General features: G+C 43.1%; 2 protein-coding genes across 6 annotated transcripts; one reads left to right on the forward strand and one right to left on the reverse strand.

Moving 5' to 3' along the window:
• Positions 1 to 19: 19 nt before the first annotated feature.
• On the forward strand, positions 20 to 8,014 carry dync2i1 (dynein 2 intermediate chain 1). 5 transcript variants are annotated; one of them, XM_079291799.1, is made up of 22 exons: positions 20 to 110; positions 199 to 252; positions 345 to 993; positions 1,081 to 1,148; positions 1,323 to 1,553; positions 1,744 to 1,797; positions 2,038 to 2,269; positions 2,426 to 2,534; positions 2,660 to 2,789; positions 2,888 to 2,999; positions 3,090 to 3,178; positions 3,291 to 3,420; positions 3,531 to 3,703; positions 3,870 to 4,032; positions 4,963 to 5,076; positions 5,187 to 5,248; positions 5,990 to 6,041; positions 6,173 to 6,233; positions 6,495 to 6,594; positions 6,673 to 6,804; positions 7,318 to 7,541; positions 7,627 to 8,014. In XM_079291799.1, exons 1-22 carry the CDS (start codon positions 96 to 98, stop codon positions 7,796 to 7,798), a joined length of 3,126 nt encoding a protein of 1,041 aa, XP_079147925.1. In that variant the 5' UTR covers positions 20 to 95; the 3' UTR covers positions 7,799 to 8,014. The 5 variants fall into 5 exon arrangements, with proteins under 5 accessions (XP_079147925.1, XP_079147926.1, XP_079147924.1 ...); XM_079291800.1 differs by having other exon boundaries at positions 1,747 to 1,797; XM_079291798.1 differs by having other exon boundaries at positions 2,038 to 2,274; positions 2,437 to 2,534; positions 2,888 to 3,178.
• An 894-nt stretch (positions 8,015 to 8,908) lies between these two features.
• On the reverse strand, positions 8,909 to 11,870 carry LOC306794414 (leucine-rich repeat-containing protein 14). Its single transcript, XM_079292470.1, has 3 exons — positions 11,309 to 11,870; positions 10,401 to 11,219; positions 8,909 to 9,806 (listed from the first exon to the last, which is right to left on the reverse strand). Exons 1-3 carry the CDS (start codon positions 11,584 to 11,586, stop codon positions 9,239 to 9,241), a joined length of 1,665 nt encoding a protein of 554 aa, XP_079148596.1. The 5' UTR covers positions 11,587 to 11,870; the 3' UTR covers positions 8,909 to 9,238.
• Positions 11,871 to 18,967: the final 7,097 nt, after the last annotated feature.

Below are 18,967 nucleotides of genomic sequence, written 5' to 3' on the forward strand. Positions count from 1 at the left end.
CACAGAGGTTTGCCATCATGGCGGCTTCATTACCAAAATATGAGTTGATTTTCGGCGTTTAAAAGACTTCAAAAGTAAAATACACAGATGAGAACATGCATAGCGACAAGGTAAGTGCTTTATCTTTGATATTGATGTGTTGTGTTTGAATGAACGTTGATATTCCTATCTGGTGAACATCGAACAATATTTATTTAGAAATTAACCAAGGAAGACACATGGAGACCAGCTGACCTGAGAAGACACATCAGGGTAAGTGTTTGGGAGTTTAGGTCAGTATTACAGCTTGATCAGTAGACAAAATAACATCCAAACCACATGGTTTTATTTTCTCTTTTTTTTAGGAGGAGGAACGTGGTGATGACAATGTTAGGAGGCGAGATGACAATGAGAGAAAGCCCCGTGGTGGGGAATCCGTAGAGAGACGCCGCAGGGACCCAGAGAAGGAGTCCAGACGAGAGAAAGACAAGCCCAGGGAGGTTACGAGGGAGAAAAGAGATGAAGATGAAAAAGACAGACATTCAGATCGACGAAAAGAGGGCTCACGGGATAGGAGAGGCGATAAGGAAAAGGATAGAAAGGATGACAGGGTGACAAGAAGGGAAAGAGACAAGCTGGTAGATGGGAAGAGGTACGATGACGATTACAAGAGGCGAGATAGAGAGGACAAGCACGAGAGAGAGAAGGACAAGGAAAGACATAGAGATAAGGAGAAAGTGAGGGAAAGGGATAAAGAGAGACACAATGAGGAGGACAGGGACAAAGGAAGGGAAGAGAGAGAAAAGGAAAGACGGAGAGAAGAGCGGGACAGGGAGCACAGGCCTGAGAGGGAGAGACGGGGTGGAAAAGGAGAAAGAGATCGGATGGAAAAGCACGAAAGCGAAAAGAGAGAGCGGCATCGAGAGAGAGAGCAACACGAAGACAAGAGGAACGTCAAAGAAAGACGAGAGAGACACGGAGACAGAAAGCATTCGGAAGTGAAGGACGAAAGAGGTGAAGCCACGACGTGGGCACACTTAGCCATATTCACAGGATCATAGTTTCCATTTGGGGTGAGCATTGATGTGTTTCTGATTTCAGAGCCCAAAGAAGAACAGAGAAGACATAAAGAGGAGAAGGAAAGGAGACACAGAGAGAGAGGATATCCAGTAAGCATCTGTAGATATACTGATTGTCCATCACTGTTTTGCATTTTGAATAAAGCCATTAACATTCTGCCTGTGTCCCACTTTGTATTCCACTTGTAACTTGTGAGGGTTAAAGTTGCTCCTTTCGGTCAAATCGGTTTTTTTACTGTGTGTGGATTTTTTGCTGTTCTCCAGGATGACAAACGGAAGCATGACAGCGAATCCAGGGAGCGTCGAGACTTGAAGGGTCCGGGTGAAGAGGTCAGGCATCATCGCGGTGACGCAGAGCGAGCGGAACGGGACAAACACAAAGAGAGAAGGCAAAGAGAGGAGGAGGAGGAACCGGACAGAGATCCTCACAGAGACGGGACCAGCTCCAAGAAATCAGCATCTGACAAAAGTCATAAGCAGGGGACTAAAACCGAGGTGTGTGTGTGTGTGTGAGTGTGTGTGTGTGTGTGCGTGCCCATAAGTGTATATTATACACTGTCTGTATTGCATGCAGTGCACTCTCGTTCCTCTACAGCACTTTCAGCTTCAGTTTGACTGTCGCGCTGCGTCATCACAAAGACTTTCTGCTCTTTATTTTCTACTTCGTGCATTTATGTCACGTCAGCAGGTTGCCAATGACGAAGATTTGGCTGACCAGGAATATGAAGATGACTTTGAGGTAAAAAGACTACATACGGTAGAACCAAATTCATCACGTTTAAATGTTATTTTTGCATTCATTGACTCATTCTTGTGTTACTTTTGCATGCTGTAATCAATTTACGCTCAAAGAAACTGGTGAGTATTCACAGCCTTTACGAGTGCATCCATTTTCATTCTTATAAGATGTTTCTGCTAGCAGCTTCTTGGTTATTTTTTTTATTTTGGTGTATAAATGATGGGATTTCTCTGTTGAAAGGAATATGAGGAGGACTTTGAGGAGATGGATGCGAGCGCAGGTGAAGGCGAGGACGAGAGGGAGCCACAGCATCCAGAGGTGGGTGAAGAGAGGGAGGAGCTTTCGGCACAAAGGAAGAAGGAAATTGAAGCAATTCAGCGAGCCATGGAGGAAGAGAACGAGAGAGTCGGGACGGCTCAGTCCAGACGAGCTACGAGCAGAGAGGAGGAAGAAACGCCTAAATGGTCCAGAGGTGCAGTTCTTTCCTCCGTTTTTTTAACTAACGCACTTGGTGTTATTGTATGCTACAGTGTACCCAGATTTGTTTCTCCGTGTCTGATCGGAAGACAGTTAATGTCTGCAGCAGCATTATAGGGGACGTAAGGCATCTTTGCTGCTCTTTTAATAGGATCAGAAAAGAGCCAGAGCCAGAGCAGAGCCTCCCAGCGCGGGAAGTTTATCGACTTTGTAGCTGCAAAGCAGCGTGAAGTCAGCAAGAAAGTTTCCACAAAGCAGAAGTAAGAACATATTCATGTTGAATGGTTTGTAATACGATTTCTATAGTACAGTGTGTGTGTGTATGTGTGTGTGTGTGTGTGTGTGTGTGGTCTTTAATTCTACCTTAAACGTGTATTTTTTTCAGGAAACGCAGTACAGAGCTTCTTCGCTTGATTGATCTGGATTTCTCAATGACAGTCTCTCTTTTGGATCTGCCACCGGTGAATGAATATGACATGTATATCAGAACCTTTGGCGCTGCAAACACGAAGCAGGTTAGTATTTGCTCTTTCTTACTTGACACAGATGTCTGTAACCAAAAAAACAAAAAAAGAGTACAAAATTGTGATTTGAATGACTTCCTCCTTGCCAGGCTTACGTCCAGTGTAATGAAGATAATTCCGACAGAGACATCCAGACGGAGGAGATCGAGGTGTGTGAGAAGTGGACGCAGCATCCTCCGGAGCACAATGGAGCCTGTGGGGGTGAGGGAAGGCTTGTAAAACGGATTTCCTCTGATGGACTCTGTGTTTCGATGTACAAGTCAACAACTGTGTTTTTCTTTCTGCTGACAGATCCAAACCTCTCCCACGAAGCACGAAACAAAAGTGAAATGAGCTTTGATTCGCAGCGTCTGACAGCATTTCTGCGCTCAGCCTCTCAGGTTGTCTTTTTTTTACTCACACACAGTTTAAAAACACTTTTTTTGACTTTCTACATGAAGGGTTTTTTTGTCTCCAAAACTAACGTCTGTTTGTTTTTGTGACTGAATCAAGGTCATGGTTGTCCTGTTGGAAGAGGATCGAGCTGAGAGGAAATCCCTGAGGAAGCTGAGGTCTCAAACAGACACGCCGTCTTTCAGCGATGGAAGTTTACAGCTCAACACTAATTTGTCTTTTCTTTATGGTACGCACCACAACCAGAGAGATCAAACCAGAACATGCACGTCATTACACATCTCAGGTATAGCTCTTCCCACGGGTTTCACCATTTTTTGATTTAATGGTCAATTGCAGGTCGCCGCATCAGCCTGGTGCACTTCTCTCAGGTCCAGAGGCACACCATGATGTCAGTCCACAGCCCGACAACTAAGCCCAGCGCTGTGCGCCTTGACAGCAGCACCATCATCTGCATCTGGAACATCTGGGAGCCGTCCAGACCTCAAAAAGTCCTCGTCTACGAATCTGAGGTGAAGTAAAATCACCGTAAATATTTGATCAGCAGGCCTTGTTGCTCTGCTTTCTTTTAAAATGAATAACAATTACAATTGCAGTTATATTCTCCATATTTCAGCATAGTCGCCTCACGTCTAACAACCACAAAGACGCCCAGTAACCCTTTGTGCACTGCTGCAGGTGCAGTGTTGCTGCTTCAGCCCTGGAAAGGCCATATTGGTGTTTGCAGGCACATCAGTCGGCTCCGTGGTGCTGTGGGACCTGAGGGAGCACGCTAGTGACCATTACCGCTTGACGATAGGGGAGGATGAATGGACTTTCCGACAGCCTACCTTCTCCACTGGTATGTTACAGATGAGATTTTCCAGAAAATGTAACAATTTCACTCATACCATATTAATATTTTCCTTCCTGTGTTTTGATGACACTTTTTGTGTCTTTTCCTTCTACTTACTCTACTATACATCACATCGTGTCATTATATAAAGAAGGGGGGGATTTACACAGGCTTTCTGCAGGGTTCACCAAATACACTTAAAGATTAAAGATTAAAAAAAATTGAACACCACATAGAGTATGATTTAATACCTGACTCACAGTCATACTAGTATGAAAAATATCACTTAAAGCCAGTAGGTATGATGAGGCCTAGAATGACCTACCGAGTGCATGAAGTGATTGATATTTATGTCACATTTCTATCAGTACTCGCCAGCAGTAAATAACAATCATTTCTGGATAAGCAGCATAAAATGGATGGATAAATGTACAGAAGAATTAAGTCATTCATTTGACATCCCTGGTCATATTGTTCACCTAGTTAACAATATATGCAAAAATAAATGTTTTTATTTGTATTTTTATATCAAAATCCAATCATCTTTCCTTCCTGTAAAACAAAATATGAAGTGTGTGTGTGGAGCCACAGTCATCTGTACATTCTAAGCCCATCGGTCGTGCTAATTTCCGCAACCCTGCACCGAGCATGTGTCTACTGAGCTTTTTCCGTCTGCCTTTATTTTAAGAATATTAAGCCCCTTGATCTTTCGCTCAGCCATCTTTGATGATGTGTATTTGCCTCTCTGCAAAGGAGACGATTTTCCGCAGGCAATAAGTAGTAAACATCCTTAATTGCTGTAACCAGTGATCCAGGACTGCCTCTGCCCTTTTTGTCACGTAAAGTTCACAGGCTCCTTTTATTACGTAACACTTCACACTTCATGTTCCTTCAGTGTCCGCTCACATCCTCTCCTTCGTCACCTTGTCAACACAGATGCAGTGATGGCCGCCTCGAGCCATGTCTCATCTGTGACATCTGTAGAAGTTGTCCCCTCCACTGCACCGGGGGGGCTGAGGCCAGAGGTCCCCCTTTTGGCATCCGAGGAAGGTACGGAATGGCATCGGGACGGTCAACACATCGATTGAAGATCTTGTGTGTCGTTTTCTGCCATTCACAGATGGCTTCCAGTTTAATTGTTCTTCTGTTTCGTAATCCAGAGTTGTCGGGATTGTCATTCCAGCTGGCTTCTCTGGATGAAATGGGGGTTTTGAATTTCTGGGTAAGTCGGGCAACAAAGTAGCCGGATGTTTTCTAACTGAGAGGCGCTCCTCGCCACGGGAGAGTTGAAGGGGTGGCATGGAGGGAGCGATGCGAGGGCGAAGATACAGGTGAGGTGTAAAGGACGAGTGCATGTTGGTGTAAAAACAACGGGGGGTTTGTTATTATAGCAGGGTCAGCAGTTGCAGCACCAGTGGCTCGCAGCTAATGGAGGCAATTAAGGAAACTGTTCATTCCTGATGGCGAAGCAAAAATACGACTCCTTCTCAGAGTCATTACGCTGTCAAATATAAACACACAGACGTGATACACGTACTTTTAGATTTAGATTTTAGACTGATAATTCCTGAGGATATTATTTTCCCTGATTTATTTCACATTAATAAATTACCCTAAATCTCCTTGGAAATCGCAAAAAAAATGTCCAGCATCAAATACATCTATTGATAGTTCTGTACATTCACGAGTACGTTGCAAACCCAAACTGCAAATAGATAATTCGTCATACTTTTGATGGAGCCAAGTTTGTAAACAAATACAGGCTTGAAAAAAAAGTTGTCAACCCACAGTTGCCTCATTGACCCCATCGCAACATTACCCTTTCATTAACCCATTCACGTCCTCAAAATTTGGAGAACTGTAGTTCCAAGACTTTCAGCATGATTGTAGCTTAAATAGGGGGAAACAAAGAGCAGAGTCATGCCATGATGGACTTGCTTGGTTTCCTCTCTGTGTCCTTCAGGTGGTAGTGGAACTCCCAAAAGCCAACGAGGCAGGCTCTCCAACTGATCTAGGTAAGACAGGCCCGTTTTAGAGCGCTCCCTCTCTTTCCACGAACATTCTCATCTTTCTCACACATGCTGGCACAACCTTCAGCCTCTCTCTCTCTCTCGCTCTCTCTCTCTCTCTCTCTCTCTCTCTGCAGGGCTCCGGCCTGGCGGCAAAGTGAAGCTACTTCACAGCTCCCACCTCCTCACTGCTGAGAGGTGAGATTGATCATCCATCACTGCCGACCACCTGCTCAAAATACCCCACGATGTCTTTGCCCCGGGGGAACACAGCTGCTCCGTCGGGGACATGCGATCTTGTCAGTTGTGTGTTCTGCGGGCTGGTGTTTTTGTCACCTCCGCATTTGATCGGAGCACATACGTGCAGTGTTGAACGTGATGAAGGGCCGTGTTCCACTGTTGCACAGGTTGTTTTTGGCTGGGAATGTGGTAACCTTAGACCTCTGGTCTGGTTCACAGGGTATCACCACGAGATGCAGCAAAAACGGGGCTGTTACAGACGCTTCTTTTAAAATTCCTTCCAACAGACTCCAATCATTTCTTCATCGGCACCAATATGGTGAGCATCATCTCGTCTGCCGTGGCATTATGTCCTTACTGTGTCATTTAGTGGCATTAATATTCTTTTTCTTTCTAGGGTCTGGTCAATCATGAGACAAGTCACGGTTTAAAGGCCCCACCAAAGTGTTACAGCTTTCAGGAGGCCGGAGTCCGACCTATTGATGTCACCTCTATCCACTTTTCTCCATTCAGGCAACACTTGTTCTTGGTGAGAATCACATTTTTTGAGGACTATGCATGTCTTCCCCCCCCCCCCCAAATTCGACAATGTGATATTTTTTACATCCGTAGAAGTGTTCAAGTACAGGAGCTACACAACAGTGGCCTGCAAAAATTGAATGCTTTGCACAAAAGCATGAAAACTGCTCTCATATTTCAGGGTGCCTTTCTAATGGCTGCATAATTAATCTAAATTGTATTGAAGTTGCAATATGGCCAAGAGCAAATTTCAAATCACAGAAGGTGCAATATCTGTTAAAGGCAAAATGTTTGTCAAAATACCATTTTAAATTAAATATTGTGCAGCAGAGATCATATTCTATACAGTGTGGTACAGATCCCCGCAACAAATCACACCATAATGATTTTACATGTTTAATAATGATGTAAAAATTATCATTCCCGCTAATACCCCAAATCATATCGCAATTCTAAGATATTTCTTCCAGAATTTGTACAAAAGTAAAATACTATAATATAGTTTTCCGCGTCCTTATTCCAGGTGGGTTGCGGGGACGGCAGCATCAGGCTGCATGACGTCAGCCATGAGCATCCTGTGGCAGAGTGGAAGAACGGCACAGCTGGTGAACCGGTGGTCTCGCTGCAGTGGGCCCAAACCAGACCTACGGTCTTCTGTGTGCTCGACGCAGCCTCGACCCTCCACATATGGGACCTGCTGAAAAACGACGCAGAGCCTGTGGTCACTGAAAGGATGGAGTCGGACAGGTAACGGCAGATGGACACGAGGGTTGGTGTTTACGAGTGATTTGATATATTGATATGTGGTGCTCATTTTCTGCTCTCCCCTCAGGGTGACAGCCATGGCTGTGTTTGGAGACTCAGGACAACAAAACACATATTCAGGAATCGCACTTGCACACGAGTCAGGAAAGATAGAAGTGCAGTATTTCACGAGACATTTTACTGTGCCCAATACTGTAGAAGAGGAGAAGTTGGAGAGTATGACGGCTGAAGCCTTCTGAAACACCGCAGTATGGCTGCATCTGGACTGATGTGTTTGTGCTCATTTTAAAACTCTGGATCAATTTATGAATCTGTTTTGGTTACAGTCACTTTGTATTCTATAAGTCATATTAAAATTTTGATTTGTGTGTTAAGTTTTTCCCATATCGCTAAAAGAGTTACATGAACATAGCTATGAAAAGGTTCTCTACAGGGGGCACGATACCATTTAATATCCTCCATAAATACATTGTAAGAAACATATTTTGCTGATGTAAATATTTCTACAGTTTGATTCATGTAAAATATTTGTACGTTAACAACTTTCATTTTTATATAATAAACAGACTATATCTGTAGTTCAGTTATTTTATTCTATGGGACATTTTATTTTTGTGTTACTCACCTGACCCTAGTTTCAATATGTTCAATATGTTTAACCAGGGCCATAGATTTTAGAAATTTCATCCAACAAACAAGTCTCGGAAAGTCAACTCTCGTTTTCATTATTTTTTGACCGTTATATTGTCTTATATATATTGTATTATATTTCCCAACATGGTCTTTGTTCTGTGAAAAACACATCTTCAAGATTTCAACAAACAACTTTTGATGAGCAAAGAAAATCAGCCCTGTGTTAATAATAAAGGAACAATTTATTTCATTTCAATTTATTTCAAAAAATGAAGTCCCCAATTTGGAGAGTGGATACATAGATTAGGCCACTGGTAAATGATGAAATAATGAATAATTTATTGATGTGAAGTTAGCTCATGAATGAGATTTTGAAGGGCTTTAATTTTGAATGTGTTTTTGTCATGCAGGTATTATTCGGCCTCCTCCGAGAAACCGTTCCTTCCTCATGCACTTTCCTAAATACCTCTCCTTGCCGTTACCTCGGGTCACTCTTTGTCCCTTTCACATGTACTCAGAGGAGGATGGGTGAAGGCCTCACCTCGCTGTACTTCATTCAACAGCAGCCGTACGTAGAGTACTACAGACGATGCCTCTTATTCTCAGTCTGCAACACTCCCAGTGACACCTGATGAGCCATATAACATGTTAGTTTGAAGAATGTTAAATATATTGCACCATTAAATAACTCGTAAAACTTTGCTTTATGACGGATTTATTCTGTGACTGGCAGTATGTAAATGCTTCATGTGGTACAATGGTAATTTGATTACATGTATGTCCTGATAATTGGTGATTTATAACTTTTGACCCGAGAAACAAAAACAAAAAGCATAATCCTGGACATGTTTACAACAGTCAACAGATATACAGTATGACAAAAATGCAAATTAGGAAAGCACAAAGAGAGTAAGTCACTCAAATAATTGGTATTAAAATAAGCAAAATAAGCCTAAAAAGTTGCACTTACATTCATTTCCTATTAAGGAATAACTATGCAAATATTTAGCTGACACTCATAAACTGATGGTTCCTTTCACGGTGCTCTACTCCACCAAGTCTTTATCATAATTGAGCAGGTCGCACGTCAGAAAGAGGTCGGACCGCCCGCTCTCTATGCGCACCCTGTTGAGCTGGCTGCTGGTAATGTTGATGTCTGTGGCTTCATCCAGCGGCCAGTCTAAGAGCTGCGCACTGGAGGGCAGGTCAGGAAGGCCCGGCTGGTAGTCCTCCAGGGGGTTGGGGTACAGCAACTGACGGAGCGAGGGCATTCTCACGGCCATCCTCACAAGGTCCATGAGGCCGGCGATGGAGAGAGGGTTCAGGGCCAACGCCAAGCTCTTGAGGGCCCTGCAGCCTCCCAGCGAGGGCAGCAAGAGTCCCAGCAGGCCGTCGGTGAGGCCACAGCCACTCAGAGAGAGGTGCTGCAGGCCACCGGAAGCCTGGGAGAGGAGGCGGCGGATAGATGTCAGGGTGTTTTCGTCCAGACGGTTCTCACTCAGATCCAGCTGCTGCAGTGTGGAAGCATGGTGGCTGCAGGACAGATAAGCGAGGTCGGCTGGGCTCAGGCTCAAATACGGCAGCTCCAGTATCTCCAGAGGCCGAGGCAGTGAGCTGTAGAGAAAGAACATTGAAATAATATTCATCATTCAATTCAAATATTCAATTTAGAGGCCTAATTGTTTGTTTTCTGTTTCTAATCTCATAATTCTAAACTTTAAACTAGAGATTAAAATCACTCTCCAATAAAAAAAAAAGGCAATTTAGATTTGATGAGGGCTGCGACTTATTATTTTCATGATGGATCAATCCGATGATTCGTCTCTTGATCAACTGCTCAATCCTTTAAAAATAAATGAATACTGGCTCTAAAAATTTAAGGAAATTCCCATCAAAATGTTCTAAAATTGAAAGGTAGTGTCTTCAAATGTCTTGTTTTATTGCACAACAATCTTAAACTTACTTTAAAATAAAACCTGCAAAGCTTAAATTTGCAGGGTTAGAGACAGCATTTTATTGCCATTTCCAATAAATTGTACACCAAATAGTAGAATTGTCCATTAGAGATTGATACATTTCCTTTCCGTAACCTACTCTAAGGTTGGACAAATCTAAAACATTTTGAGTGTGTGACAGTGGGATTTACTAGGCTCAGCGTGTAGGTATAAAGTTACAGGACGGCGTGCATACTGGGGGATCAGGCCATACCTAAGCAGCACACGGAGTTGCCCAGGCAAGCGCAGCGCAGTGAGGCTGAGGCACCGCAGTTCTTGTAGCCGGGTCAGACCCTGAGACAAGTCCCCCAGGGCCTCTTCCTGGCCGGGTTGGTCTCTGCGGAAATCCAAGTTACAGTAGTGCAGGCGGAGAGAGTTCAAGGCGGGGAAGGTGGAGAGCAGAGGCAGCATCTCAGCCAAGCCGGCCACCCCGAGGCTGCTGTAGCGGACATCGATGCCCAGGAGACCCTGGCGAGGCAGGAGGCCTAGCATGGTCCTGATGCTGGACACTGAAATCTCTTCCACGCGTAGGTATCTGCACTGAAGCTTAAGGGGCCCCGATGCGCTTAGAGCCCCGCGAACACGCTCCCAAGAGCGAGCATTTACAAAAAGATCAGCTCTCACATGCACCAACACATCACTGTTTACATCTTCGGTCTCCTTTCTACCGCCTCCTGACCCTGTAACTGCAGTCTGTCTTCTCCTCTCTACCTCCATCCTCCTTCTCACACCTGTAATCAGCTCCTCTTCACCCAGAGTCCCACATGAGCCCATCTTCTCTCTGTCGTTTCCCTCCGGCTCCTCATTATCTGGGCCTGCCACATCGCCGTTTGTTTCCCTTCCCCTCTTCACGTCTTTTTCCCTCTCCAGAGCCGATAACCGTTTCCTCTCCCGCTGAGCCCTCTGTGCTCGAGCTCTGGACTGAACGACCATGGTGCAGAGCGCTACAGTCAGAGACCAGCCTCCCATGGGGTCTCCCATCCCTCCTTCATCTCCTTGCAGTCCACAGAGATCCAGTACTTGCAGGGCACACCTGGGACAGAGGGATGAGTCTTAAATGCCTCACACAGATCAAAGATAATGATCCAACAACACTGTAGCTGGAATAATAACTTATCTTACCTTTGGTCTGACATTCCTCGGACAACTGCAAGTAACAGGGCCTGGACGCAGAGTCGATTTGGCCCCTTTTGGCCTTGTTTCCTGCTTCTGCCGACACGCAATGTGCGTTCAGGCCACCTCTGCACCAGCTCACCCACAGCCAGCGGTCTGCAGCCGGTGAAAGAGGCCTCCAGCAGCGGTCTGTACAGCTCCCTGGGTACCCACCTCAGCCAGCACGGTGACGAGCTGTGGTCCCTCACCACCTCCCTGGCACAAAGGCTGACCAAGGAAAGCACCATTTCATCACAGAGAACCGTGAGCTTTTAGCAAAAAAGAACTGAGCATAAAAAATAGAGCAGCCGAAACAATGCTGCGTCTTACTCTGTTGCAAAAGGAAGCATACACTACAATTCTGAGAGCTAACGTTAGCTAGCTGGTACTCGCTAAGAGCAACTTTATGGCAGTAATTTGAGGCGGTCTTGTAAAGCTCCCAAAAATAATTTAAAACATCATCTGATATCTAACAGCAATAAACTAGAAAACATTCCGCTGGTGAAATAATAAACGCTGGAACACAACGTTTGCGAACTCGACAAATTACTAACGTTACTGAAGAAGCTGCTGCAGCTGAAGCGCGAGGAGTGTTTACACTCCTCCTGACGCACGCCAGTGACGTAGCACGTACGAGCGAGGCGTGACTGTAGAAATTAGACGGTCCCCTGTCCATATGTGTGTGTGTGTGTGGTACACGTGTTTAGGTGTCAGGAAATCCATTTTCTAGTTGTGTTATTTGTTATGTTCGCATGACTCCCTGCCAATTATCGATACTGAGTGATTATCCAGGTGAAATAAGCTTTAAAAGTAAAGTCTGCAGAAGAGCTGTGAGGAACAATAAGTATGTTATTTTACAAAAACAACATTTGGTTTGTGCTCACTGACTCCTAAAAGAAGCCTACATGGATTAATCACTAGATGGCGCTAGAGGTTCATGCAAGCTGACTGTGCTCTGCCTCGCAACAACAATTCTACATCCCCTAACAGAACATTTACATTCCTATTCATCCTTGGGTTTATTTATCTGTGTATGAAAATGGTAACAATCCTTTTTTTGAATCATTCGTAAGTTATTGTTAGCTGTTACTTAAATAATTATTCATCATATATTCCAAGCAGCTATTGGCTCAGAAGGGATTATATTTCATCCTTGCTCATGACCTGACTTTAGAAGGCCTTTTGTTTGGAACTGTTGAGGCTAACTGTGATTATGATGATGAATACTAAGTTAATAAGTGGATTTATGTCACGCATGGAACTCAAATTTGTTGCTACTCACTCAGGATTTGGATTCGTTTCTTCGTTGTAATTGATGCTTTGTTTGTGAACGTAATCACTTTATTTATTTAGAGAGGCTGAAGGACTAATTTGACAGAGGGCGCAGGTAAACACTGCTATTAAGGGGCTACACACACACACACACACACACACACACACACACACACACAACACAACACAAATAAACATGCTTTTACTTAATTGATTGAAATCTCTTCAGATGACCTGCAGGGATCTTTGACCATCTCATTACATCTGCCTTTGATATGAAGCAGCTTATTACCACCTCCATCATTATAGAGCACCTTATGAAATGTAAGCAGCAGATTTCTGTTCCTCTGTTTTCTCTCATGATGTCACGGTTCTCCTTCTCAGCTTCAGTCCTCAATTTTTGTTCCCCTCTATTCAAAATCTGTTATGTATGTCTGCCTTGTTATTTTCACAGATGCAGAGTGTTATATGCGCAGCTTATTAAACACAACCAAACGTGTTTTGGGGTTGCTTTGTATCGGGCCGATCTGTCAGAATTAAGCATATTTTGAATTGAGACCAAACTGATTTGTTATACTGGTGAAATAAACACCATATGCTCAACGGACTGGCAGAGTTGAAGCCCCGGGCACTTGTTCAACATAACAAGGAAGAGAGAAAACACCTTTGTCTGTTATTGTGATGTTTCACTTTACATTGGGTGACAAAAATTCTTGCCAACAATGCCTCTGACTAATCCATGAGATTGGAGCTTATTAAAACATTCAAACACACTGGTCCATACTAGATAGTGTATCTCATACATGGTGCACACATGAAGGGTCTTTCTGCAGTGTTCACTGACTGAAACCTCTCACTGATCAATAACTAAGACATATGGGAACCTACTGCCTCTCCTCACACTTCAAATCATTCCCGGTCTTCTGTTTAGCTGGCTCAAGATATGCTGATCCTTGCAGTTGTTGTTGCTAATCTCGTCAAATTTAATTCAACATACAATTCTCCCTACAGTCTTTTAATCCTCAAATAGCAATATCCATACTTCGGGATCCAGTACTGTACCTTAATCCCCTTTTTCCAACCAGCCAGAATCAGAATTATTCATTCCTGAACTCACGTTCACTTGACCGATATTCTCTGCTCAGAGATAATTGCGGTGCCTGGACTGCTGATTATTCACAGAAAAAAAAAAATCAATTTCCTACATGTGTTGTGCAGCCAACACTCTGATGATATCCCCCCCTGTCATGTAAGCGCCAGTTTAAGCCTGTCCTCATACATTTTGCAGTTAAATTTGCATTTTTACAAGGATGCTTCGTCACCGAACCATGACCTCCCCAGCCCCCAATATTTCCATCACACATGCACACAGTATGCTGATTCAGCATGCTTGTGGGTCGTACAAGATGTAATCTTTACCTGAAGCCTTACAGCGTGGCAAAGTTCACACAAAGCATTTAAAATGAACAACACTGAATGTCTTATCGACAAATATATTATACGTAGAGATGTTCAGTTTTTCAGCAGCAGACCAACTGCAGTGCACTAGCTCTCCGCGTCCTTTAAATGGCTTTGTGCCTTTTATTTTCAGGCGTTATCTGTGTGTAATATCTCACTTGCAGTCTTTGGAAAAATGCCATTTTCAGTTTGTCCTCAGAAATAACAGCGCTAATGGTTCTGGGGAGCAAGTGATTAACCTTTCTGGCAATGCTTCCTGGTTGGCCAACTAAGTTAGGATTTTATTGTCATATACATTTTTACACATACACAAAATTTGACTTCTGCATTTGACCCATCCCTGGATATAGGGAGCAGTGGGCTGCCATTGATCAGCACCCGGGGAGCGTCCCAGTCTGGGATCGAGCCGCTGACCTTCCGGTTCCCAGACGACCCTCTTAACCCAGTGCGCTACGGTCGCCCCCAAATAAAACACATCATCCCTGCAGCAATCCATTGCAGTAAATCACAAGGCATTATCACCCTTAAAACATCTACTAATGGGCTTCTGGCTTTCAAGATGCATTGATTTTTTCACAATGGTAAAGAGAAGAGAGTAAAGGGGAAACACAAGAGTGGCTATATATTTTCCTTAGAGAACTGAAAACCCTCACAAAAAGGGTAAAAGGATTTTCCTTAAAGATAATTGTTTCTCGATGAATAAATAAAAACATACGAATAAAGGAGTAAAACATTGTTCTGTAAATCAAAAAAAGTTGTATCATCCATTATCTGCAAATTCTCTCTCCCCCATATTCTCTTCCCTTGCAAAAGGCAGGATATTTGACACCTAGACATTATCTGGCAATGTGTACGTCTGGATGAGGTTAACATGGCAATATTTCATTGGATGTGGTGTGGCTGAGGACTGAGGACTTTGTATGATGCAGGAAACTGGGCAAAGGAATCTGGCAGAGAGTTAAGACAACCAAAATATGTGTCCTCATGAATGTCTTTAGCTTTGAGTCAAAAGGAAAATTGTTATCCTAACTGTGGTTTTCTGTTCTCAACCAGGTGGAAATCTTAACAGGCTCCAAAAAGGTTTTTCTCTTTTTTTTTTAATTCGGAAAGCTGAAAACTTGTACAACTGATTGATGACTATTCGAAAGTGATACATCAACTTTGACAAGCCAAAAGCAACTCCTCCTGTCGGGGCACATCCAGAGTATTCAGGAGAGGAAGCGCTGTCCCCGCCATGATCGGTCGGAAACTCCTTGAACCTGGACCCATGAACTTCAAGCATAAGGAGAACCTTTTCAACTCTCTGGCTGAGTGGAGTGCATCACCCAAACCATCCAAACCAGTGGAGGAGCAAAGACACAGTGGTGCTGAGACATTTTGACATATTATGTCGAAACTGTGTTCTGGGTGAGGAGCATTGAAGACTATTGCCACACTTTATCTGTGCTAACAGTGATAAAAACAGAGGTAGTGTGACACCCGGTTATAGCAATACTAATGTTGTAAATCATACATTTGCAACACATTGAATCATGTCGTGGTTTTCTACGCACAAACCTGACATATAGAATATGTCAAAATGTAAACAAACACATAAAATGTATTGCAAATATGTGCGTATGGTGCCCTTGTGGCTTTGATATTTGGGGTGCTGAACATGGGCTGTGGCGTCTCCAGTACAAGTCTCTATAAATACTAATAAAGCATAAAAAAACACAGACATAAAATGCTACATTTTAAGAATACGCTATGATTGAGCTTTTCTGAGACCTTGAGGAAAGCTACTTGAAATTCAAGGTCCAGCAACGCCAAAAAATGCAGTCGCATTCAGTTTTCTTCTGATCTATTCAGTTCAAGGTGGCTCATTAACGTTGGATAATTGTGCAAAACAGTATCTCCAGGCCGTGCAAAAAACAACAACACGTGCACAGAAAAGTTTGAGACATCTTTTCTTTCATGGCTGCAATTAAAATTACTGCAATTAAAAGAGAATGACGCAATATGTGTATCATCATCAATGGTCTCCAATGTCTCAATATACATAATTTCTTCAAGGAGAAGATAGTAGCACCTAATCATCTGAAGTCTACGTGAATCACGTGACAATCAAGCATTTCTTACTCCTGTTGATGCAACTCTCTCTTTATATGGCTCTGGTTCTCCAGTTCCAGTTCCAAATTGACAGCGCATACACTACAGAGTACAGAGTGAGCAATATAACAGGTATGTGCTCAGTCTGATTATCACCTGTGTGAAACCGTACATTTTGTAATCGGTGCAGCAGAGACTGTTTGTGTTACATTTTGAGGTAGGTTGAAAATGCTAAAACAACAATACCAAAAGATAAATTAAACAATCCACATGTTGCTAATTTAAAAAAAACAAAAAACAGAATTTAGTAGCAAAATGTAGGTCCACCTTCACTGCTTGCCTTCACCTTCACTGCTCTCTCTTTTTCTTACAAACAGCCCATCATTTACAGGTTGCAGCACTTGAATATCAAACGTGTCCGAGTTGTCCTCTTTATTTCTCACCTAGAAGAATGTATCATGATAATGTAGACATCCAGAGTTTAATGTCTGTGATAAAGGTTTAGAAGGTGAACTAGACAGTGGAAATGCTAATTCAGGTCAGATTGTTATCTTCGGGATCATTCTCGATCACCACAATGAAATCTGTCCTCTCCCATTGTCTAATGTCCTCTCTCTCTCTTCAGCGTCATTAATCAAGCGGTGATTATTCAGGTGATTTGCTTTGAGCGCTAATGACCAGAGGGAGAGAAGGACAGAGCCTTTGCTCTCAGGATACTTTATCATAATCTGATGCATTATTTATGGGATCTGTCATACTGATCTGGTTGTCCACAACAAGTCAATTAGTAATGAGGTAAGTTATTGTAAGGGCAGGTTTATCGCAGGGAACTGGAATGTAATGAAGTATATTTAAATGTGAGGTACTTGTTGCTACGGTATACTTGACCTCCACTACATGTCAGTGTGGGGAAATGTTGTACCGTTGCTCCACTGCGTTTATTTGTCATCTTTAGTTACTTTTAAGATTTTACTTACAAAACATATCTTGTGTATTCAGACCATAGACCATATGGGAAGATGAGACATTGGCCAAACTAAAACAAAAGCAATTTTGAATGGAGGGGTATTTTTTATATTGCGTTATTGCTACTTTTACTTAAGGAAAGGAACTGATGACATAATCAAGTTATAAAAACAATCGAGTGCCTCTTGAATACTGACAGGTGGCTGGCTGGCAGGCCTCATGGCAGGGCAAGGATCCGGCTCATGGGATGCATGAGAGTCGGCTGTTTAATGCAATCGGGGTTTCTGCCTCATTGCTCTTGAACACCTCATTTGTCAACACTTGTCTCACCTCACAGAAGTCTGCAGGATCCTTGGTGTTGATTGGAGGTGCTGAGTGAAGGGCCTCCTACAGGTGCACGCCGTTAAGATCCAACCACAGCTTCACCCGGCATTGAATCACCGGATTCAGGTTGGAGGGAAAATCGGCAGGTGCTGCACTTTGCCACAGCTTGAGCAATTCATGAAAGCCTATTGGTTGCATTCAAAATGCGATGCAAATGTTCTGTGGCGTCAATATGTTCAAATTAAACTGTTGAGTGGGGCCAGAATGGGGCCAGAATTGGACGAATGATGAGGCAACTCACCGTAACTGTTGTTTTTTCTCTCCTGGAGCTACATTCTTTTTGTTATAACAAAGGCAGTTACAGTCTGGGAATGTAAAGTGTGTACTTGATTGAAATTGAGATTTCATTTATGTTTTTGTTTGCTTTTCTGTGTCTGTTCCACAGCAGGGCATAACCTGATTTATTCCAGCTCTGCGTTTAAAAGAGGAATTTCTTTTTACATATTTGCTTTCTATTCGGCACAATCCTTCTGTTTTTTTATTTTTCACTTGTGCGATAATGGGGTTTTTGACTCCCATTACTCAGATGAAACATCAACAGAAGGGCAAAAAAACGGAGGTCAAAGACAACCAGTTTGGTTACAAATGGGAACAGAATTTAATCACATCTTTGCTTTAATATGTACAAAACTATGTGTGTGAAATAGATAAGTTAACGGCTTTGACAAAGGGCTGTACTGGTCACACCAGCCCAGTGGACTCCAATGAAACATTTGTCTTATTTTAGTCACTTAACGTGCAGCTTTTGCTTGGACCTCCATTTCCCCCATGAAGGTGAAATGAATCCCGAGTCTTCTTAAGCATCTATAAACTGTAGAGGAAGGAAATGCATGAACTCAAATGAACAAGGCGAGCTGTGGAGGGAAGGTCCGTTGAAAACATCGCACATTTTGTTCTACATGCAGAAGTGTGTTGGATTGATTGCCATGACATTTGCACAGACATTAGCAGCAGTATGTTAGCGTTGTCATCCACATGATCACATTTCAAAATCCATCCATCAATGTATAAAATAAATAGCTGAGTGTCCATGCTGTTTGTATTTATGGCTGGCTGGTTGGCTCGCTCAAACAGCAGAGGAGAAGAATTAGCTTGTGGAATGGCGCGGAGAAAATTGATGGCGGATGTTAATGACTCCCTCTTGTTTTTATCTGCTAATTGTAGCTATGAGTCACCATGATTCACCACGCGACTCCGTACTCCTGCACCTTCCTGGAATAAGATTATTGGTCTGTCAGTCCTTATCATCCCGCCCTCAAATTGCTCCCCATCTCATGTATTGTTGCATCCTGGCACCTGTTCTTCAAAGTGACTGATGGAGGTATTTGGAAACGACTCCACAGGACACATTGTGCACTATATGTGGCATGGTTTCAACATGTTGCCATCTGCTCTCAGTTAACTCTCACTACCACTGCCAATAGAGGTCAACACAGACATGATCTTTCCCGTGTTCCA

Source organism: Melanostigma gelatinosum (assembly GCF_949748355.1).
Source record: "Melanostigma gelatinosum genome assembly, chromosome: 20".
In the NCBI taxonomy this organism is placed as follows: Eukaryota; Metazoa; Chordata; class Actinopteri; order Perciformes; family Zoarcidae; genus Melanostigma; species Melanostigma gelatinosum.